The sequence below is a fragment of the Pygocentrus nattereri genome, chromosome 18, assembly GCF_015220715.1.
Source record: "Pygocentrus nattereri isolate fPygNat1 chromosome 18, fPygNat1.pri, whole genome shotgun sequence".
NCBI classification, from domain to species: Eukaryota; Metazoa; Chordata; class Actinopteri; order Characiformes; family Serrasalmidae; genus Pygocentrus; species Pygocentrus nattereri.
In genome coordinates, this window is record NC_051228.1 from 3,889,791 (window position 1) to 3,914,180 (window position 24,390).

The 24,390-nt window shown below is 44.7% G+C and overlaps 1 protein-coding gene across 1 annotated transcript; it reads right to left on the bottom strand.

Annotated features, from left to right (window-relative positions):
* Nucleotides 1–448: 448 nt before the first annotated feature.
* fbxw11b (F-box and WD repeat domain containing 11b) lies at nt 449–22,949 on the bottom strand. The gene is made up of 13 exons (XM_017715173.2): nt 22,805–22,949; nt 14,434–14,496; nt 13,962–14,181; nt 12,318–12,504; nt 10,896–10,986; nt 9,775–9,912; nt 9,407–9,525; nt 8,563–8,812; nt 6,848–6,966; nt 6,493–6,603; nt 4,467–4,545; nt 3,039–3,203; nt 449–1,360 (listed from the first exon to the last, which is right to left on the bottom strand). Exons 1-12 carry the CDS (start codon nt 22,841–22,843, stop codon nt 3,042–3,044), a joined length of 1,578 nt encoding a protein of 525 aa, XP_017570662.1. The 5' UTR covers nt 22,844–22,949; the 3' UTR covers nt 449–1,360; nt 3,039–3,041.
* Nucleotides 22,950–24,390: the final 1,441 nt, after the last annotated feature.

Below are 24,390 nucleotides of genomic sequence, written 5' to 3' on the forward strand. Positions count from 1 at the left end.
GATCTACTCATACCAGCACAACACACACTAAAACGCCACCACCACGTCAGTGTTACTGCAGTGCGGAGACTGATGCGCCACCCAAATAATACCTGGTGTCCAGACCACTGAAGAACAGGGTAACAAAGAAAACACAGAAACATCTGCACTTTTCTGTAGACGATAGGTGTACGGTAGAACTTTAGTCAGCTGCAGTAGTCCTCTGACCAAACCTTAAAGACACAGGCTCTACTGCCCTCTAGTGGACATTTCCAGAGTTCAGAGCTCACAGCTCTTTTGAGAATATACAAGATTAGAAACGCGCTCTTCTGCATACTGAAAAAAAACCCTCATTTTCTATTCGACTTTCACGAACCAACGAATATCCCAACATTCGGACACGTCCCTAAAGGCAAGCATGCAGGCAAATGCACATCCGCATCAAAAGCAATCTGGATGCGCCAGCCTGTTAACACTCCTTCACAGTCAAGTACTTTATTCTTATTAATAATAATGTTTTTTTTTTTCTTTAAAAAATCTTTTCAATATACAACACCATTTTAGACAAGACATTTCTGTTTACAACTAAATTCAGATCAGTTATGGGTCATTCGGAACCTAGACAAGCAGACAGCAAAAGGGACCAAGACGGAGGAGGAGAGAAAGATAAAGCTAGAGCTAGCAGGAAATGGAGGGACAGCGCGACATATCGGAGAAGAGAATTTGAAAAAGGGGAATTACAATTATTAGTACAATATCACAAAGAAAGCGAAATTAATGTGATTTCCCAAATAAAAAAGGAAAAGAATTTTTTAAAAAAGTAAGAAAGACGAAAAAAAAGGGGGTTTGACCGGCTCTACTGTCCCATCATTCGTTCATTCATGCAAGTACAGTCCTCAATGGAAGATTCTCCTCCACTGTTTCTTTTTTTTTCTTCTTTTCACCAAAAAATGTGGAAAAAAAAAAAAAGAAAGAAAAAAAAAATTCAAGATAGATATAGTCCTTGGGTCCAGGGGGCAGGGCAACCATCACTTTAGATGTGGGGGCGGAGCTCCATGCTCTTCCTCAATGGCATCCCTCTCTGCTGTGGATGAGCTGGGCTGAGTGTGTGTAGGGGCCTTCAGAATATATATAATATGAGAGAGAGAGAGAGAGAGAGAGAGAGAGAGAGAGAGAGAGAGAGAGAGAGAGAGAGAGAGAGAGAGAGAGAGAGAGAGAGAGAGAGAGAGAGAGAGAGAGATGGGTGAGTCAAGGAGATGGGTGAGTCAAGGGGGGGTGGTGGCGTTCCTCGACCTCTGATCCTGGCACATTACCACAGAGACTCGGTCATCAGGACAGTCCCCGCACACACTCTCGCACTCCGCACGCCTCCAGCGCTGCCCTGTTGAGTGACCACACATTACGCACTGTATTATATTACTACGTTTGGATCTACAGATACGCAGAACACAAGTATAAACAGAACATTTACACAGAAGAACATTTTAGAGCCTCACTTTCAGTTTCCCAAAAAAATCTGCAGGGATATTTTGCCTTAGAAGTACAAGTTGGTTTATCATTTTCTGCTTTATGAATCAAGAAATCCCAAACACATTCAGTGATGTTGAGGTCTGGACTCTGGGGTGGTCAGTCCACTGTTCTGAGAACACCAGCTGCTTCTTTGTTTGAGCTGTTCGTTTTACATGGCTGAGTAGCTGCATGCAAGCCTGATATCAGAGGGCAAAATGCCAAGCGTCGGATGAAGTGGTGTAAAGCGCCGCCACTGGCCTCTATAGCAGTGGAAACACTCTGTGGAGTGACTATTCACGCTTCTCTATCTGTCAGTCTGATGGACGAGTCTTGGTTTGGCGAATACCAAGAGAACGTTACCTGCCTGACTGACTGCACTGTGCCATCTGTAAAGTTTGGTGGAGGAGGTATGATGCTATGGTGTTTTTCCAGCGGTTGGCCTAGAACCCTTAGTTCTAGTGAAGGGAAATCGTAAAGCTTCACCAGAACCAAGACATTCTATGCTTTCAACTTTGTGTGAACAGTCTGAGAAAGTTCCAGCATGACTGAGCCCCAGTGCACAAAGCAATGTCCATGAAAGCCTTGCTGAGTGAGTTTGGTGTGGAAGAACTTGACTGGCCCTCAGACTTCAACCCCACCCAACACCTTTGGGATGAACCAGAATGGAGATTGTGAGCCAGGCCCTACCGTCCAACATCACAGTCTGAACTCACAAATGCTCTTCTGGATGAAAGGACAAAAATTCCCCACAGACACAGACAAAATATTGTAGAAAGCTTTTCAGATCAGTGGAAGCCGTTTTAGCTAAAAAGGGGGACCAAATGGGATGTCCTAAAAGCTCCTGTGGGTGTACTGCGTAGGTGTCTCAATGCTTTTGTCCATACAGTGTTGCAGAGACAGAAAGTCTCTTGATCTGACTTGCAGCAAAGGTGGCGTCGCACGACAGTGCAACATTTAAAGTCAATGAGCTCCCACTATACTGCTAATGCTTGTGTATGGAAACTGCACAGCTTTGCACATGACTTACACCTGTTAGATACAGGAGTAGCTGAAGCACCTGAACTCTAATAAAGAAGGGTGCCCACATATTTAGTATAGTGTATAGTGCATGTGCAAAGGTGTCAAGCACCCCTCCAAAAAATACATGTATATGAATGAACGAACAAACAGAGCTTTCTAATTAGGGGGGGGGGGGGACTCGTCAATGTCCATGATTCGCAAATAATACCCCAAATAATTCCTTTAGCTACATTTGTGTATTTAGTGTACAAAAACCCAAAAACACTGAACCCCTGAAAACTGAATCATTCAAGAATAATCAAATCAAGTTGTGGTGAAAAAGAATTTTAAGGGCAGAAAAACAACAAGTGAATTTTCTCTGACCTTAAACGACTTCTGTTCATCCTTTTTGTAAAATTTAAATATAAAATTACGCCTTTACATGAATTCTATAAGCATTTTAAGATAAATACTTAAAATATTTCATGCAAGTGACCACGACGCTACACACCAGGCCTGTACATGTACACTGTATGTGTAAGCGGTCTTACCTGCTATCTGGATATGTAGGTGTACGTGCGTGATGGCGATCGCCCTTCCATTTGTCCGTTAGACGACACGTTCAGGAAATCCCAGATGAGGATGGTGTCGTCATGGGAACTGCTGATGATCTGGAACTCGTCAAACTGCAGCCGGAACACTCGGCCCGAGTGCTCCTACGGACACAAGGACAACTCAGCTTTAGTGTCACCATATCAACTTTCAGCTTCAGCACTCTGGGCTCCAGGGTTCAGTGAACAGATCACAGTGCAGAGGTTAAATTCAATACATGTGTGTTTTTTCACATATTTTAGGAAATTATGTTAGCCTGCAACGTCAGGACCAACACAATGTTTAACTGACCAAAATGTTTTGGTTAATGAGATTAAGGTCTTGGTTAGTCTTTTAAATAAATAAATAAATAAATAAATAAATAAATCTTAGATACATGACGCCACTGTTTTTTCTGAACAGCAGTAACTGCCTCTGCTCTTTGGGACTTTGGGGAAGGCTTTACCCTAGATGGTGGGAACATTGCTGTGAGGAGCTGATAGCCTTCAACCACAAGAGCATTAGTAACGTCTGGTACTGACTAGGGACAATTACTCTGGATCACTCCGACTCATCCCATCCCAGAGGTCATTAACGGGGGCAGCATGGTCCGAGTCTGAGACCCAGACGCCGTCCTATTCGGACCTGGACCTATAACTGATAAATTATGAATTCTTTAAATTTTGATGGGGTGGTCCTATTTTAAATCGGGGTAGCTTTCCTAGCCTTTACGGTAGCTTTAGCAGCCTGGGAGACTCAGACCAATCACACGTGACGCTACTCAGCCAATCAGATCTGTGCATTTCGATGAGCACTGAGACTCAAGTGAGTGACACACGCAGGGGAGGGACGAGGAGAGAAACAGCAGTCAGAGAAGAAAGTGAGTGCAGTTATTCCACATGGCGTGCTCTAAAACTCACAAATGTTGTTGAAATTGTCTGAATTGGACTTCATCGGATTTGATATTCAGCTGTTGACTATATAAGATGTTGCTATTCCTACTAGGGCACTTCACTACAGACTATATGGCACTGAATCATGATGCAACTTAGACGTGATGTTCTGGACCTTTGCTTGAGGATATTGTCTCGTACTGGACCTTATTAAACTTTTAATTAAAAGACCCCTGCTCTAGCCCATGCTTGGCATGGAGACCTTAATGTGCAGCTGCTCCAGAGTGTCTCAGTCTACTGGTCAATGCTTTCCTATGGAGATTATACAAGCCAAGTGTGCACAACTGAGCGCTTGTCATCAATGGGTGCGGCTGAATTCACTCATTAGCAAGTCTGGATAATTTCAGAAACAGTGTATATGCATATATTTCCTGACGTGCACAGACACACAGAGGTTTAGCTTTTGTATGCAATGTGTGTTCTGAGGTCACTCACCACCAGTGTTCGCAGACACAGAGTGCTGGCCGGGGCTCGAGGGTCCAGAGCAGCCTGCAGGTCCCACACTTTAATTTTACTGCACAAACAGACACAGCAGAAGCCATTATGCACCCACACAAACACCACTATTCAATTAAACACCATTAGTTTATCTTCACTGCCTACAGCTCACTGGATAAACCTGAAAACTCTAAAAAGAGAGAAGTTACTTCTCAAACTATATATTTTGCAGCTAATCATACATTTCCAAGTGGACAACGGTGGTAAAAAGGGGTGTCACAAAGTCACAAATGTGACTGTTCAGCTATTATAAACCATTAGGGTATGAGATTAACAATCATATTTATAAATAAATAAATAAATAAATAAAAAAACAATTAGATTACAGAGTAAGTGCATTATTAATGTTTCTACACTTTAGTGTCCCCTCTGCTCTGCACACCTACTGTTTTCTCGGTTTAAAACACACCTGACTAAACTCATCAGCTAGTAAACAAATCCTCATCATTCATTTGCTACAGCAGGTATAAACTAGCAGTTAAAATGCAACAATGTGAAGTGCAAAACTTTAGGAAATACTGACGGAGGAAATGACCAACAGAGTCTTCAGTTGAAGACAACAAGCTCTGCTCGCATCTAGGCCTTCTAGTGCAGAGCACTGCTTAAAAAAATCAGAATTATGAATCAAAAAGGTTGCCACATGAAACCATATTGCTCCAGAAAACAGATCGCAAGACAAAAAGAATCACTTTTGCACATCTTGAAGCTGTGGGTGACATTTACACCATCCAACTTGTTTGCCCATCGCGACAAACTGGCTCACGTCTACGTTTTTTCAAATTCGGGCCGTCACAAACTGAATTTGAAGTCAGCGTGGACTGGAAAACAAAACCCACGTTCCCTCCACGTCTTTCACAAAAGACTTCGCATCATGGAGGTCCGCCCCGAGTTAACCGAGCGACCTCTCTCAAAGGAAAGGCGGGGGTGGTGAAACATGATATTGGTTAATATTTCCCCTGCCCACTGGTGTTCGGTGATGTACAAAGAAATCAGAAGGCGTTTTAAAGGCAGGGCAAAATCATTCATTCTGATATTCTGAAGATCACAGAAAAAAAAAAAAAAAACAGGTTGAGACTTTAAGAAGCAAATCTAATTTACTCTCCTAACCACATCAGTTCAGGGCTTAAGTAGCTGATTAGGCTGGGCCTACAGTACATTATTTGTTTGCCTGATTTTGATCCCTCGCGACAAATTTCCGCAACCGGAAACGATTCTCCAGGCTGGGAGCTGGTAAGCGGAGATGGGAAACGAGTGAATCTTGAGCTCTCTGATCGAACTCGGAAGTGATTGGAGGCCCTCAACCATGTCTGTTAGTTAAGACTCAAAACGCTGAGGAGTCCTGCAGCATGAGGAGGTCAAAGATTTACTCAACGAGCTAGAAAATAGGGAAAAAAAGGGCAAAGAAACACTGATGAGCACTGCCTGAACAGAGAGCGGAGGCATGAGAGCTGTGCGTAAAATGCAGGCAGATAACAGCAGATATTTATGCTGGTTCTAGACGTCACGTCACTCTTTATACTTGCAGCTCAGCTCTCACTGCGATTCAGCGTTTCTCTCCACATCTTACTCCCCAGTTTGCGTTTCGCTGGGCACAAAAGCACAAACAGGTCCAGCAAGTCTACCTTTGCTTGTGTCGTGTGATCTGAGGAGATCTGGGAGTTTGAGTTCTTATTCGTAGCACAAACTCGTCATCTAGTGCGAGCGTCCTCACGACAAAAAAAAAAGAAAAATCGAGTCACAAACTCAGGTTGAGTTTGCGATACTCTCCGTTTCAGAAATCTGTTAAGATTTTAGAAGTCATGTAGTGAACGCCCAGCCTAAGCTGGAGCAACCAAACATGGGAGGTCCACGATCGGCACTGGGAATCTCTGGATTGGTCAACAAACCTAACAAGACTTGTGTTAAGACATGTAATAAGCTTTCAACAGCCTTTCGATTGACTGGCAGAGACTGTGGTCCTCACCCATCGTACGCTCCACTCACGATCCTCTTGTTATCGAACCGAATGCAGCGAACCAGCTCCTCGTGTCCTTCCAACACCCGCAAACAGGCACCACACTCGATATCCCATAGCCTGCAGACAGACCGAGCGGTGCATGAGAGGACAAATATTAAATTTACTCCAGAGCCAGAGACTATAAATCACCATACTGAACGCAGTTGGAGCTTCAGAAGTCGAGATGATTTCATTACACGCGAACTGACAGCGATAAAACAAAAAGCAAGCGGCGGCAAATGGACAGTCAGATCAAATATAAGAAGACATTTGTTCCCGATGGCTACAATTTTCCGCCACGCAGGCGCACGCATACACATACCTGATGGTGTTGTCAGAGGAGCCGCTAACCACAAGGCGGTCTCTGTACTGCAGGCAGGCGATTCCACGCTTGTGACCGTTCAGAGTGCGCACAAATTCACAAGTGCTTGTGCTCCACACCTACAAGAGAGAGGAGCATGGATTTAATGGCAAAATAATACTAATAATATTAATGGTCTTTGCTTATATACCCAGATACAAGTGACAAATTAGAGAAAAAACTGATGGAGAGCAGAAAAACATGAGGGAAGAGTCAGCAATTAATTATGCTGCTGCGCTCTGTGACAATGTTGAGCAGGCCCACTTAAGCTCGATTTTGGCTCAAATATCAAAAAGAAAAATTCCAAGTGACTGAAAAAGGGAAAAGGGGTCATTACTGGGACACAGATGGCAGATGTTTGTCACTGCTGAACTGGCCAGTGCTTCAACAGAAACAGTGACTAAATTAACATCGGATTTTAGATCTGCGGGAAAGAAGGCAGTAAACAGGACTGGAAATTGTGGTCAGTGATTTTAATCAGAACTTAAACACACTTAATAAAGTGTTTATTTTAAGCCCTCAGCCACCACAGAGGATCAAGCTGGAGACTCTTAATATGAACTTGGCCAGAAATGGTCAGGCACGTTTAAAACGCCATCCATCGCTGCTGCGTCCGACAGTGTGGAGTCACGTGAAACACACGAACACACACACACACACACCAGACAGCCCAGCCTTATTATTTGGGGAATGTTTTGAGAGGGTGGGAGCTCCGAGTGGTGCACTTTTTTTTTTCCACGCAGAATGACTTGGCGAGGGTCCCAGGGCGATGGGTGGGCTCGCGCGGGGCTGCTGCGCGTTCCTGGAATCCCGACTGCCCGCAAATCCAGTGTCTGGAAGACAGAAGGGCAGGAGACGGAGCGCGATCCAGCCGAGGTGAGCCAACAGGCCGCAGTCTGGCCGCCGCTCAGCCAGCCAGTCAAAACTGCAGCCTGGAGAGGATCTCGATGAACTCCGGGTAAAGAGCTCGGCTGATCCACTGCGCCCTCTGCTGGACTTTTTGCATACGTGCCACAGCACAGGCTGCTGGACTGACTAATAATCACTGCAATGCTGATTTAGTCTCAGTAACTTAAGCAGATACTAGGGGTGTAAAAATGCACCGGAGGTGTTGATTTGTGTTGATTTAACTGCACTGGTTTTGGAACAATCACTAAAATCAACCATTATATTTAATACGGTGTGTTTTTTTTTGTTTTAAATAACAAGCATTTTAAAATATCAAAATCTGCCACCTAAAGAAAGCAAGAAAGACAGAACACAGAGCAAAAAGGAAAAAAAGTGACAATACCAAGTGAGAAGAGACGATGTAAGGAAAACTAAGAAAGAAACAAAAAGCAAAAAGAAAAACAGGAAAAAAGGAAATAAAACTGAAAGAAACCAAGCGTGGAAAAATAAAAAAAGAAGGAATACGAGGAATGAAAGTGGGAAGATGAAAGCGAGAAAGAAAGTGAGGAAAAAAAAGTTATTTAATTGGAAAAACAGACTGGGGGAAAAAAAAAGACTGCACTGTTTTTAATATCCCCCGTCACATCTGTATTCAGCAGTCAGACCAAAACAACGAGAGATTCTGAGCAAACTTGAGATTTCAAGATGCTCTGAACCATTTCCTGAAGAATCACTCCTACCCGGCACTGATTAACAGCTAATCGCAGACAAAATATGAGCTCACTGACCTTAATGGTGCGGTCGCCGGAGGCGGAGACGATGTACTTGTCGTCGAAGTCGACCACGTTGACGGCAGCCCGGTGGCCCACCAGCACACGGCGCAGGCTGATGTCGGTTGGGGAGGCCATGTCCCACACGGCGATGGAACGGTCCTTGGAACACGTCACCATCAGACCGTTACAGAAGCGCAGGTGCAACACCGCCTCGTTATGGTGAATCAGAGTGTTCAGTACCTCCCCCGAGTTCACATCCCACACCCTGCAAAACGGAGCACGCTCAGGAGAAAAGGAGAGGCACATTTGGAAGGAAAAAAAAGCGACAGCGATAGAAAACGACAGAAGTGATAGAAAAATTTTAAAGTATTATTATTTGGGTGGTGGATCATTCTCAGCACTGCAGTAACACTGTTGTGGTGGTGGTGTGTTAGTGTGTGCTGCGCTGGTCTGAGTGGATCAGACACAGCAGTGCTGCTGGAGTTTAACACACTGTGTCCACTCAGTGTCCACTCTATTAGACACTCCCACCTTGTAGATGTCCATAGCTCATCGGCTGCTGCACAGTTTGTCCACGTCAGTGTTACTGCAGTGCTGAGAATGACCCACCACCCAAACAGTACCTGCTCTGTGGGGGGTGCATGGGGGTCCTGACCACTGAACAACAGGGTAACAGAGTATCAGAGAAACAGATGGACTACAGTCTGTAACTGTAGAACTACAGAGTGCAGCTATACAGTAAGTGGAGCTGATAAGATGGACAAGTGTAGAAAAACCTGATGAAAAGGCAGGTCGGGGTGCAATATTACAGATATTATAACACCATTAGGCATCATGGAGAGAAAGGTAGAAAACTCACCTGACTGTCGAGTCAGACGACCCCGTAACGATGACTCTCTCGTCATACTGCAGACACAGCACAGACCCTGTATGCCCCGTCAGAATCTTCAAACACTCCAGAGACTGCTTATCCCATATCTGAAAACGAGCGCAGCACAGTTTACTTGGTTACATAATAATCAATTACTTATTGACCTTCTTGACAAATCAATCAGCAATGATTCACTGGAAACGTGCCTGATGATAAGGAGTCATTAAATTCTCCTACTGATGGTCATTACAGTAAGAAGAGCCAGAAGGACCATGATGCCCCAATAAAGGCCGATCATGGTACTAATACTGACACTAATGTCTAACGTGCAGAACCCTCCCCGAACCAGGACTTGCCTTGATGGAGTTGTCTCGGAGGCCGCTGATGATCTTGTCGTCGTCGTACTGGAGGCAGTAGACCCCTTTACTGTTCTCAGATCTGCACTGGATCCTCTGAAGGTTGTGCCGTCCACAGCGCCAGTTTGCCTCAATGGTCTGCAAACAGCAACAAACGTTTAACACACGACCTGCACTGTGTTCAATAATTGTATAACACCATCGAGCTCGATGATTTTCCTATGGTTTAACCTGCGTAGCCTGTATGCAAATGCCACAATGCCTTCTAAGCCAACACCCCCTTACTTTCCTCAGCTTATGCAATCCTCTGATGTCATTCAAGCCACCAGTAGCAGGCTGATTGTAAAGATAACGTTATCTTTGTGGTTCTTGTGATTTGTTTTCTAATCATCTATTCGAGTGTGTGCGTAGGTGTAAATCTCATGATGAATGGACCAAAAGAAACGGCCCAAATATATACATGTACACACACACACACACACACACACACACACACACACACACACACACACACTTTATTAGGTACAGTTCCATTGCTTGTTAACACAAACAGCTAATCAGCCAATCACACGGCTGCAGCTCAGTGCATTTAGGCATGTAGAGGTGGTCAAGACGACTTGCTGAAGTGCAGACCGAGCATCAGAATGGGGAAGAAAGGGGATTTAAGGGACTTTGAACGTGGCGTGGTTGTTGGTGCCAGACGGGCTGGTCTGTGTATTTCAGAAACTGCTGATCTGCTGGGATTTTCACACACAACCATCTCTAGGGTTCACAGAGAACGGTCCAAAAAAGAGGAAATATCCAGTGAGCGGTCAGTTGTGTGGACGAAAATGCCTTGTTGATGTGAGAGGTCAGAGGAGAACGGTCAGACTGGTTCCAGATGATAGAAAGGCAACAGGAACTCAAATAACCAACCAGAATCTCTGAGGAACGTTTCCAACACCTTGTTGAAAGTCTGCCACGAAGAATTCAGGCAGTTCTGAAGGCAAAAGGGGGTCCAGCCTTTTACTAGCCTTTACCTAATAAAGTGGCTTGTGTGTGTGTGTGTCATATATATATATATATATATATTCACACTACATGAAAGTGGCACTAAATAGTGTAATGGCCACTGCGCTCACCTCAATGTCCTGAATGATTTTTGGGTAAAGAGAACGGTAGTACGAGTTTGGCGGAACTTCTGTAGTGCGGTTCTTGAACAAGTACTTTTCCCTGTTAAAAACAAAGCACATTTACATTAAACCACACAGTAAATCTGCCACACTAGTCACAAAACAGAAGCCAATAGCTAAACAGATGCTTGTGAGCCAATACAGGATAATTAAACTGGAATCCATGACACACAAACAAATTAACTAATTATTTTTAAAATTAACGCACTAAATACTTTTAAAAATTAAAAATAAAGGTTTTACAAAAATCATGAATGAATGAAATAAAACCAACAATAAGAATAAAATACTTGAATACATCTGACACCGCTAAATATCATTATTTTACAACTTATAATAAACAACAACATTTTATTAAGATAAATAAATAAAAAGTAAGCTCATTAAAAACAACCAACAAACATCACTGTCTGGGCAAAATCTTCTCAATTTTTGTTTTTTGTAATCTGCCCAACTGCCCAAAGTGTCCAAAATTACTAGTTACAAATGTTTTGTTTTTGTTTTTTTTTCTCCTCTACCGTTACTATTTTGGAGAAGAGGTCAAAAAGCAGAAACAGTGACTAAAAGCAAAGATTTAGAATTTATAAAACTATTTCCATAATAAACGAAGAGGGAATGTTGAATGATGAGCACTGAGAAAAGCCCATTTTCATATCTGGTGCCCAAATTCACATCCTGGCCTGGTCTAAAAACCTTCATATATAGATTCCACAGCGAGAAGCACTTCTGAAGAAGGTGTAATTCCTATTCTCTTAAAAAGGTTTATAACTCTGATGATAATGAGTCGCCGTTTAGTGTCATTTACAGTTCAGCATTAAAGGACAGCAAGCTTACTGGTGCCAACTAGCTGCCATTCACTGTTAGCCAGGTGGGCATATTTGACTGAGCTGGTCTTAAGTCACGTGTTATAGATCAACCTCAGAATGTAAAAAAAAAAAAAACACCATAAATGAAGGTCAGAATCACAACTAACAACTCTGCCCATCACTTCGCCCCCAGATTTTAACTTGGCTTGGAGTTTTTTTTGCTGCAATTGAGACTAAATCACTAGTGAGTACTCCGAACGCGCCGCCTGATTTGTGTATAAAATGCCCCTGAATTTCAGTCAGCGAGGGCACAAACTGGCCCCTTAAAAACGCAAGACTTTATTTCCTGTCAGTGTGTGTGTCAGTGTCAGTGTCAGTGTGTGTCAGTGTCAGTGTGTGTCAGGGTCAGTGTGTGTCAGGGTCAGTGTGTGTCAGGGTCAGTGTGTGTGTCAGTGTCAGTGTGTGTGTCAGTGTCAGTGTGTGTGTCAGGGTCAGTGTGTGTGTCAGTGTCAGTGTGTGTGTCAGTGTCAGTGTGTGTGTCAGTGTCAGTACTGTGAACTCTCACCACTGGTGTCGCTCCGAGAGGCCCTTCCAGAGCGGGTCCGTGCGCACCATACGCTCGATCAGCTTCTTCCACAGCATCCCCTCGGAGATGACGCGCTGCCATTCCTTACACACCAGCTCGGCCGAGCAGAGCGAGCGCGCGTCCAGGAACGACAGGATGTTCTCCGCTATGTGATCCAGACCCTGAGCTGCATCAGGAACGCAGGAGGAAGACACGGAGTTAAGAGAACGGCTTCTAAACAGATCCATAAACACACGGTGCGTTCCAATCAGGAGGCAGCTCTCTAAACAGGCAGCATTCCCGAGGCAAAGGCTGTCCCATTCTGAAGGGAGATTAAGGCAGCTGCCTTCTAAGGTACCAAATCTCGAGGCAGCATCGCGTGTATACAACACTGTTCACCTGCTCACTGGCCAAGAGCTCCACTGCGTCACTTTGATAAACACGGTGGATGAAGTGGCCGTTTCGACTCCTCGATCGGCAGAAAAACCCAAGTTATTTCTTCACTTCTGTCTTTACTGTCTCGGCTGATTGTCGTATTTGTGTAAAGTATTTAACATATTTGCATATGCAGATCTCTAAAAATCGTTCCTGTGGTATAATTCAAGCAGCGGGCTAGCTGTGTAAACGCTCTGGCTCTTTAAGACGAGAGTACTGGCTGTTTACTGTTTAGCAGCGTTTTTATCTGTAAATAATTCTGTCCTCAGGAACGTTACAGCAGCTGAGGGGCGACTGTCTGAGGGGCGACTGAAAGCAGCTCAATTTTGCAGCGTATACGGGGAAAACACTGTGGAGGCAGTGCTGTAGACTGAAGTTCTCCCTGAACAATGAAAAAATAATTCAATACTGGACGATGAAGAACTTCAGAAAATGAGTGTATTAAAAAAACGAATGCCCCCAGCATATTTTTACCTGCTCTGCTCGTCTGGTATCGCTGCGTTTATCACAGTCACATCAGCGTTACATGAATGTTGATGGCTAAATTTCAGACTGAGAGCTCATACATAAGATGAGTATATGTGAATTAAAATGCATATTTGCCAGCTTAACAGGCTGCGTGCGATCATTTTTTCTGGATTTATGTTGTACAAAATTACAGATAGTGTCTGTTAGAAATAAAGCAGGTTCATTAAGGTGGATGAGGACAGTGAATGAATCGAGATGATTTACAAACACGATTTTCTGTATTTGTATGGGGCGCCAATACGACAATTCTTCACATACAAATTTCCAAAACGCTGTCAGTGCAGGAAAACAGCTGCTGCAGGTACGAGAGCCGTCCTGAGGCGATGCACCTTTCCACTCGGAGCTGAGCGCAAGTTAACCAGCGCACTGAGTTATGATGCATAACGGCTTGAAGCGCCGCCCCGAACGCGATGCCTACTAAGGTTCATCTTCCGTTAAATGCTGCCCAACAAGAGGAGCTGCTTGAGAAGGCAGTGACTAGTTAGACAGCTGCCTCCACAATGGAAAGCACATCAAGCACGTTTACCATTGAGAAACAGAAAAGAAAGGGGGAAAAAAGCGAAGAGGAAAAAAAACAAGTAAAAACAAAAAAAAAAACAATTCAGACAATAAAAGACAGAACGAAAGATAAAAGAAGAGAGAAAGCGACAGAACAACAGCGAGAGAGAGAGAGACCGATACCCGGCAGCGCTGTGATGAAGTCCCTTTGGAGCATGGGTTTGAGGTAGGAGTTGATGTGGCCGTGCTGGTAGTGGCACATGCGTGAAATCAGGTGCTCCACAAACTCCACCTGGTCAGCCTCAGACCACTGGTCAAACAGCTGGATACAAACGTCCTTCTCCTTCTCGTAGTTCCCCGCCGACGGCCTCTTCCTCGAGCTGGTCAGAGGACCATTAGTGATCTGAGAACAACGAGCAACATTTTGATAGATAAGGTTCACCAAGAGCCAACAAACATTAACAATAATAAACACTAAGCTCATGGACGGCACGTCAGTCTTGGGCTATCATTAGTTTGTGGCCAGCGCATTAGATGTGGGCACCATCAAAGAACAGCAGTGCTGCTATCCAATCTTAATAGATCAGACCAATTGACTTGTTACACCCCCAGTATGTACAGTAAAAGTGTTTATCAGACGAGGGCCCCTTCTCACCTTAAATACTGTGGTGGTCTTTGGGGACAGGTCTCCAGTATGGGACTCCATGACAGAGGTGTTCTGAAGGAGAAGACGTGCCATGATTAATCATTAATCATCAAACACGCGGTTGGCTTTCCGACAATAACGCAACTCAAAATCGCCACGTTCTCAAAATCGCGATGTTTACGTCTCTCGCACCTGACGAAGCTTTTGTTTTGTTCTGCTTTCTCGTCTATAATTACACCGAAGCGACGCTTCCACAGCCCCACAAGCCCTGACCACATACAAACCACGTTTCCAGAAAGGAAGCCGCTTCAGTTCTTGCGCATTTCTGAAGTATTTCGTCAACACCACAGATTACAGTGCACACATTATTCCAATACTGATCAAAAATACTTCAAAAACCTCTAATAAATCCCAAGGCCAATATATCCCCACTACTTCAGGACTGCCGTGAATGAGCACATGATGAAAACCAGGGCGTGTAAATAGCGACATCAAACAAATCACCCCGGTATTTATGCCGTATGATTTGTGAAGTTTGACATAAAAATATAATAATTCACTTTTACTTAATTTCCAGTCTCTTGGAATTAAACAGGACACTGTTACCGTGCCTTTAAGAATGATATGTAAATTAGCTCCAATCTGGCTGCCCTGCCCTGCGCCTGGGGTGAAACACTCATTACTTCAACCCGACTGGGTGGGACTGAACTACTGCAGACTGAACGGGCAGATGCATGTAAACGGGTTTGTTTTTGTGACAAAAGGACTGTATGGAGTGAGCAATATCGCTTCAAATGGTGCATAAACCCAGGAGAGGGTGACAAAACGGTATCACGACACTTCCAGACATGTTTCACAATATGCATCATGTTTTGCTTTTTTAGGGTTTGGTAAGTTAGAAGAGATAGAAATGGACCAGTAGTGACATTTTTATATATATATATATATATATATATATATATATATATATATACATACACACACACACACACACACACACACACACACACACACACACACACACACGCTGTCGGAAGAAAAGTTTAGTTTTTTGACATAAAATGAAAATATCTATTAGACTTTACATTGGTTGTAAATTTCATGAAGAATGGACTAAAAGAAATGCCCTAAAATAACTTGGGGTTGGGGGGGGGGGGGGGGGGGGGGGTCTGGTTCCATTGACCTACGTTGAAAGTAAAGCGATCATCTTGGAGCTTTTCTACAAAACCTTGCATCTCCAAAATGATTATACAGGGCAATTCAAAAAGATTAATCAGATTTCAAAACGATTTTTTCCACTTAAAAACGATTACAGAGCAATGCAGTGAACTGTGAATGGTTTTAATGAGCATTAGATTTATTACGTAATTTTACAAGTGCTCAATATGAACCTCCTCCAGCTGTAGGGACAACAGCGCCATAGCCAAACTCAGCCTATCCTTAACGTACCCCCACAAAAAGTCACACGGTGTGGATCTGGTGATGCTGGTGACTTTATCTTGGAGCTGTTGGTGACGTCGATGGATGCTGAGCTGTTGAAGGGTCACTGCTATACTGACAGTCAGAAACTATGACCCCCTCTTTCCAATTAGTATGTGATTGGTTCCTAGGCGCCTCGCGGCGGTAAAATATGACGCTTTGAACCTGGAAGAATCTTTTCCTGTGTATACAGCTATACATACTTCGCATACGGCGACGCCCTAAATCTAAATACACAGGACTGAATACCGTCAGAACTAAACCTTTCATCTCTTCAAAAGAGGATGGAAAAACTGGCTTCATTCACCAGTACTGCCCTCCTAAGATGGTGAGTAAAAGAAAAAGAAAACCGTGGAAGTTGGTTTTAAGAAGAAATTGAAGAACGCTTAAGAACGGTCAGTGAATGTGGCCCAACCAGCCTGCTTTTTCAGGGGAATTTTGGACCATCTGATCATGAAATCTCTGAACTTAAAGGGCAACTGGAGTTTTCTAAAGACGCAACAACATGAAAAAAATGGCAAAATTGGGGAAACAAATACTTCCAACACTGACGAAACTCAGACGTGCTCACGAAAGCAAACTGTGATGCAATAAATCAAAATATCTCGGAACATTTCCCACCCCTACAACAAACAGCCCTGTTTCTAAAAAGCGTGGCAGAAAACGGTTTTAGGTTCTATCGGCCCTTTAAAACAGCCAAACCAAAACAAAGCAGAACGTGACACTAAGCACAGCAAACGAACCCATTATCAGCCGTTCTCCCCCCGCTGTAACTCTGCCGTGTTACATTTATTATTGCTGGCGTGGATAAAGAGACAGGAAGGCCATGTATTTTCCGTGGTGCAGCTTTGTGTACAGTAAATAATCTGACAGAAGCATGCAGGGTGGGGACCGGGCTGGGGGTGGTATGTGTGGGTGAGCGTAGCCTATCAACAGCTGTACACGAGCCTCGGTCCACAGCCTCATCCAGGAAAATATGACAAAGGAAGCATAAAGCTTGTGCCACATGGTGGGTTAACACATGGTTTACGCTGGGATTGGGTGTTTCTGGATTATATGGCTGCCACCACATGGCAACAGCAGCTGAAAAGGCCTGTGGCTGCATCAGACCGGCTCCTTGTCCCTCATTACATCTAAAGCACAACTGTACAAGTGTACTGGCTGATATGGCAGGTAACTGCTGGTTTTCCTGCTTGTGTTGATCATCTTGGCTGTTTTCTAACTTCTCGTTTTCCCGTAGGACTAACCGGGATACACAGCAGGTAAAAGGGGCCCAAATCCGACCTCTTTCCTCATGTGTGAGGCAGATGTGGGTCAGTGCGAACGGCAAAAAAAACGCACCGAATCTGAGGTGAGGCGTGTTCACATGTGGCGCTGCAGTCCGATCCGTATCCGATCTGCGGAAATGTGAGGCGGGAATTCTCGTGACTTTTACGTCAGTCCAACTCAATTCGTCATCAGGCTGATGTTTCTGTACTAACGAATTAGAAGAGACGCATCTCAGCCGCTCCGCGCTCGAAGAGGCTTCGAACAAAACGGGCGAACACAGCCGGAGGAGACGAGGCTGCAGCATCAAAACCAAGCAGCCGTGGCCGAATACCGGACCCGTTTTACAGCGACTCTGACACACTGTGGGTGATGAGCCCAGCTGTCCACCACTGGAACTTCACATTCGCTCCTGTGATGCTGGCGAAGCCGGAAGTGAACCTCCGGGAGCGACCGGCGTTCGCTGGCCGTCGGGACTGGTCACCTCCGGACGAGCCGTGTAGAGCTCTGTTCTTTTGCGCATGCGGGTCGGTTTGGGAGCTGATCCGTTCAGACTGATGTCGCATGCGGATCACGCTTAAAAGAATCTGAACAGCCAAACAAAGAAATCGGATTTGGTGAGAAAATCTGCTGTGTAAACGCAGCCGAAGACGGATTTTCCTGGTGCGATCTTAGACTCTGGGCTCCGTTTTATCCTGCATGTAAACACAGACACTAAAGCAAACGCAGAGAAACTTGTTCAAGCATTTCTTCCAAGCAGAGTCGATCACCGTAACGATCTTAATGGACTTCCTAAAAGAAAACATCTACACCGCGTACAAAACGCATCAGCATGAACTCTAACAAACCAAACAGAACTCATTTAAAAAGAACTGCTTGTATAGCGCAAGACAGACGTTCTGCTACTAGTTTTGAAGGCTCTAAACGACCTAGCACCCACTTACACCAGACTGCGTCTGTTTATGTTCCAGCACGTTATCTGCAGATACGCACGTCCAGCAAACACCTTCCGTAAAGCTCAGTTCACCTTTTATTAGACGGTCAAGCTCCGTGCTCACTTGGCATTTCATTAAAACTCCACATCTCTTTGGTGTTTATCTTTTCATTTGATCCGTCATTTTCTCACAAGGCTTTAAATCAGTACTCATAATTTCTTGTATTACTGTTAAAGCTTCTTCACCAGTCTATCAAGCACTTCAACCAACATAAAGAGCGCGATATAAACAAAAATTAATACTATCATTATTACTATATTTGTAAGGGACTTCTGATCTGACTGGCTGTCCTGTATTGCGCCTCACTCAGAGCAGCCCAGGCTGAAACACTCCTTATAACTTCACTGTGAGTGGGAGGAGCCAAACTAGCAGATGTTTTAAAAATAAGTAAATAAATAAAAATAAAATTAAAATTTCTTAAGCATGAAATTTTCATATGATGTAAAGGGCAACTGCTGTGTTCAAATCAAATGAAGAGACACTGATCATTTTTAAGGGCCCAAATCAAAGCAAACGAAATTCTCACTATTTTGGACTAAAACGTTTAACACACTACCCGAACACTGTTAAACGCTCATGTGTGCTGTTCGAACACCAGTCTAGAGAGTCCGTACATGGAAATAAAGCCACAGAAAGAGCTCGTCTTGAATTTACTGTTTTTGTGAGGTCACAGAATCGAAAGCGTTTTCATACAGACATCAATTCACACAGGTTCACTCCACCCATCCCCTATGAAGTTAAGCGTTCCAGCCTGGGCTGCTGTCTGAATGAGCCTCGTTTACTTACAGGTCTCTCACTCACACACACACACACACACACACACACACCAGGCAGAACGTTATGACCACCTCTTTGTTTCTACACTCAGCTCCACTTTGTAGTTCTACAGTTACAGTTTGTCACCCCCGTTTTACCCTGTCCTTCAGCGGTCAGGACCCCATGGACCCTCATAGAGCAGGTACTATTTGGGTGGTGGATCGCTCTCAGCAGTGCAGTAACACTGACGTGGTGGTGGTGCGTTTGTGTGTTGTGCTGGTGCGAGTGGATCAGACACCGCAGTGCTGCTTTTGTTAAACTGCTATATCTTGTTATTTAAAAAGTCCTGGCCTATAATCTGACAAAGACCACCAATCATGAGCCAGTATAATGCGTTAAAACATAATAAACCAATAAAGTACTGAAGAGCTAGATAACGCGCCAGCTGCCGAAAAGTAACGGTGTCCACGTCCAACCCTTTTATAGGTCAGCTTAGCAGGTGCAGGACACAGGACGCTTAAATCTAGTCCAGGAAGTCCAGTATCCTGCACCCTCATATACTGTAATAGGGAGAGCTTGTTTAATCAGCACAAATATTTACACCCCTGGTGCGCAGCTTGGGCCTGGAGAGCTGGAGTCCAGCACAGCCTGATGATTTCAGACGCACCTGATACAACATTAATAAATATTAGTGCCGGGCGACAACTGTATACATCAGTATACTGTGGCACTGACATACAGTGGAGTGGTGTCGCTTTTCAGATAATCAGATCAGCACTAAAATAGCAATGTAAGCACTGTTGTCCACATATTTAATAGATTGAGGATTATATCCACTATATTCATAATATAATGAACAAAACATTGTTTTATGTGGTCAAGCGCTTTGTTTCCAGCTTTTTCCATGTCTGGGAATATTTCTAACTTTCTGAAGTTTATCCAGAACAAAGCATCTCACCCTGAACGGCTCTCTTCACATTTGATCATTAAACTATGCGGATGTTCTGAAAAGTGGGTGGAGTGGCCCTGTAAGGACCAGCGTTAACAGGCGTGTCTGAGCAGGTGAAGCTCCAAAACGCTGCATTCGACCCCTCGAGGCCCAAGTCTGCGCCCTACCGGATCTACGGAAACGCTCAGTTCTCCTCGACGTTTCACTCCTGACGGAGACAAGAGTGGACACACTCCTACCCGTCTCGCTGTATCCATGGCAACAGGAAGCAAACCCACAGCCAGGGCAGATGCCATAATATCGCAGAGACTGACAAAAAGTGATGCTGCATAGTACAGGAGGACCACGCCGATTAAAGGGGGATTCCACACGTTTAAAACATTTCTGAATAGTTCAGTCCTTGAGATGCGAGCGGTCATTCGCAGCGGTCTGGTGCCAAACGGGTCATTGTGGAGAAACTTACTGACTCATTTCTTTACAGTGGAGGTGATAGAAACCATGAGTCGCAATGACCACAGCACAAATAAAGCCATTTGATTTACTATACAAACCCACGAGTTAACCTACGTGTCTTTTCTGAGTTTGTACTCGCAACGTTCGTGAATGTGAAAATATTAGGGACTATTTTGAATTCCAGCAGCGTGTATCCCGCCACCATAAATAGATAAAAATACATTTTACGCCAAAACTTTATAACAAAACTACTGTAAACCGACATCAGGCAGCGTCTTCATGACCACTCCATGCACTACCTTTCTGTGAGGCAGCTTTTAGAGGTAGACGTCTGGTTCCCATCACCACCGCTGTGAACAATTCTGGCTACGTTTCTCTAGAATGGGGCATTTCACACCAAACCGCTGAGCGCCGTTATTACATTTCACCCCTTTGATTATGTAGACTTTATGAAAACAGGGGTGGAGTCACCCTTTAAGAGAGATTTTCCCTTCAATCAATTACAAATGGCACAAAATCTGACATCTATATTCAGAAGAGCACCAAGCACCTGTATTTACCTTACGACTCATTCGATTTCTGATCAGATGCGCGTTTGACCTTAAAGATCACTTTCAATATGAATTTTGTAAATATGCAGTGACACAGAACCCTAAATCTGAAGGAAACCAACACCACACGACCTAAACAACAAGGACGAGCCTTCACAAAAGGCCATATGTCGGATTAGGTTTGATCATTTTAATAGATGAAGATTATTCACGCATGATATTACAGCAGTTATCTGGTGGACGCCTAACCTCAGCCTTATCTGACTGCTAATGTCCTAAGGACGACTTAAAAGGGGAACTCCACCGACTTCTCAAAATTTCAGGTCAACATATCAAGTCATTGAGTGTGGTTCGGCGTGAAATCGCTCGGTTCTAGATAAACCTCCCAAGTCAGAACTGTTCACAGTGGTGGTGATAGGAACAAGACGTCCACCTCTAAAATGTCCCACACAGAAAGTTATGGTTACTGGTTAGGGACTGGTTATAAATTCACTGCCTGCGATCTGAAACGTCGGTTTATGAGGGTTTTGAGATGAAGCTTTTGGTCTGAAACGGGTCTTTAGTCTGTTTATTTTGATCCATTCTTGGTGGAGGGACACATGAATGGTGTTCTGAGGCAAAGCAGTTCCCAAAGAAGTTTTCAGACTTATGGCTATTTTAACACTACATATAAAAAACTATTAAAAAAGAATAGAGTGTAGGTCCACTCGTGATTTGGGTCGGTAAATAAAACGGCTATACCTGCGTTGTAGACATCGTGACTCCTGGTTCCCATCATCACCACCACCACTCGGAACGACTCTGTGTACATCTCAACCGCTGAATTACAGAAATCCGGAAAGATGGGTGGAACTGCCCTTCAACTTAAAATACACGCGCCTTATTTACGGACAAATTCCGCCTATATTTTGCCTCAGGATATAAATAATTTAACACATTTATTAACCGGTTATGCAGCCAACGTCATCTGGCAGGGTAGCCAGGCTAAACCGGTTAGCTATCAGCTAACAGGCTAGCCGCGTTAGCTTCCTTCTACGCAGCGTTAACGTAAAGTCTGCTGGGATCATTTAACAGGACACACTCGCGTTAATACGGCGCTAAAATGAGAAGGAATAGGCTAGAACGACATTTCGGGCTGAAAGACTGGGATATGTTTGAGCCACAGGCCATCACGGTCTCAAAAGAAGGAACGAATCAAGGCGAGGCTTTAGCATTAGCGTTAGCTGCGGGCTGACCGCTAATAATGGCGCAGCGGCGCCGCAGTGAAGCCCCGGCTGGCTGGTTAAAGCGACGGGGGGAGTCTCTACAAACGTCGCCGTAACTCCGCTCCTGCGTGGCTAACCTACGGGTTTTTAACCTTGAACACACTCGGTAAACGTCAGGCTTTAACCGCTGTGCGTTTAATCGTCCGGCAATACAAGATAGCTCATATTTTCCCGAGATAAAACAAGAAACTGAAGCGGAGCTGGATGTCCACAGGCAGGCAGGCAGGCAGGGCCCTCTCCGACTATATATATAACAAGCTAGACAGACACTTGGCTTCCCGTTTTTTTGCCCCCCCCGCCTTTTCCTTTTCCTATTCTAAATACACCTCATTCCCAACGTCTGTCCTCTCAGAGGAGCTCAACGCTGATCGATTACGATAAGGACACGAAGCTGAAGTCAGCTTCTTATTCGCCAGCTTCTTGTTCGAATTCCCCCGTTCCACCTTAAACAGTACAGCGGTTGCATTCCGCTGCCCGAGGCACTAGAATGTAACTACTGCACTACTTAAGGAGGAACGGGTAAATTCGAACAAGAAGCTGGCGAATAGGCAGACAACTTCAGCCTCGGCCCTCACTTCGGCTCCTACGGACTGATGTGAGGTTGGCTTGTTTTGTTTTTGGTTTTTAAAAAGGGGAAAACTCCCCCGCAAAGACATGAGCGCTTACCATCAGCTCTAACGTTTTGTCCTCCATGTCCGGCTCCATATTGTTGTTCCCCCGAAACTCGCATCAAAAAATGGAAACCCAGCCCTGCAGCTCCGGCGACGTCATACGAGAAAAGGGAGAAGCAGGGAGGGGCGGGACGACGCGGCGGAGCACACGCTTCTGATTGGTCAAAACGGGCGCATAGAGGGCGTGGCCCGCGTCCCCACGTGTGCCGTGATTGGCTTTCTCCGCCGCCAACTAAATGATGCACGTTTTTCGGTAGTTGTTAAAACGTTTACTTGGCTTAATCTGGCAGGTACATCACTCTTACACAATACTTCTGTAGAATTCATCAGTTTTTACAAAACCTGCCAATATACTCGACTTTAAATCCACTTTATCTGCTGTATCAAAAAAGTGGCTGCTTTCTAGCTAAGGTAATACACACTGTCCACTTCATCAGCTCCACTGTAGTCCACCTGCTTCTCTGCATGCTTTATGCTGTTCTTCAGTGGTCAGGACCCCCACAGAGCAGGTTGTATTTGGGTGGTGGGTCATTCTCAGCACTGCAGTGACACTGATGTGGTGGTGGTGTGTTAGTGTGTCGCACTGGTATGAGTGGATCAGACACAGCAGTGCTGCTGGAGTTTATAAACACTGTGTCCACTCACTGTCCACTCTATTAGACACTCCTACCTTGTCGGTCCAGCTTGTAGATGTAAAGTCAGGGACGACAGCTCATCTGCTGCTGCACAGTTTGTGTTGGTCGTCCTCTAGGGGCAGTCGTGGGCTGGAGGTTAGGGATCTGGCCCTGTGACCGGAAGGTTGCCGGTTCGATCCCCAGGGCCGACAGTCCATGACTGAGGTGTCATTGAGCAAGACACCTAACCCCCAACTGCTCCCCGGGCGCCGTGGATAGGGCTGCCGACCGCTCCGGGCAAGTGTGCTCACTGCCTCCTAGTGTGTGTGTGTATTCACTAGTGTGTATGTGGTGTTTCACTTCACGGATGGGTTAAATGCGGAGGTGGAATTTCCCCGGTTGTGGGATCAAAACAGTATCACTTATTACTTATTTAGTCCTTCATCAGTGGTCACAGGACGCTGCCCACAGGACGCTGCTGGCTGGATATTTTTGATTGGTGGATTGTTCTCAGTCCAGCAGTGATGCTGAGATGTTTACAAGCTCCAGAAGCACTGCTGCATCTGATCCACTTGTTCCAGCGGAACAACCACACCTCCACCACGTCAGTGTTACTGCAGCGCTGAGAATGATCCACCACCCAAATAGTACCTGCTCTGTGGGGGTCCTGACCACTGAAGAACAGCATAAAGCACGCAGAGAAACAGATGGACTGATCTGTCACAGTAGTTCTTCCACCAGGCTATAAATACCAGCTCAAATCATGTTACGAAACTCGCAAAAAGGAAGTTTCGCAAATACATGTTTGGCAAGACCTGCACGACACACAGTTTGGGTTGGTCAAGGTCTGCATCAAAGTGAAGACAGACCCTTAAAGAGGCACTTCAGAAACGTAACCACTGCTACAGTCGTTGTATAGTGCGGCCACAATCGTCTAGAGTGAGATTTTCTGGTTTAAAGACCAGAG

Bases quoted from the DNA above. Each gene is read 5' to 3' on its own strand.
- fbxw11b (XM_017715173.2), bottom strand. From the start codon at position 22,843: ATGGAGCCGGACATGGAGGACAAAACGTTAGAGCTGATG. The intron at 14,497-22,804 runs GTAAGCGCTCAT...CTTCTCCTTCAG, and splicing joins ACAAAACGTTAGAGCTGATG to AACACCTCTGTCATGGAGTC. The intron at 14,182-14,433 runs GTGAGAAGGGGC...CGTTGTTCTCAG, and splicing joins AGACCACCACAGTATTTAAG to ATCACTAATGGTCCTCTGAC.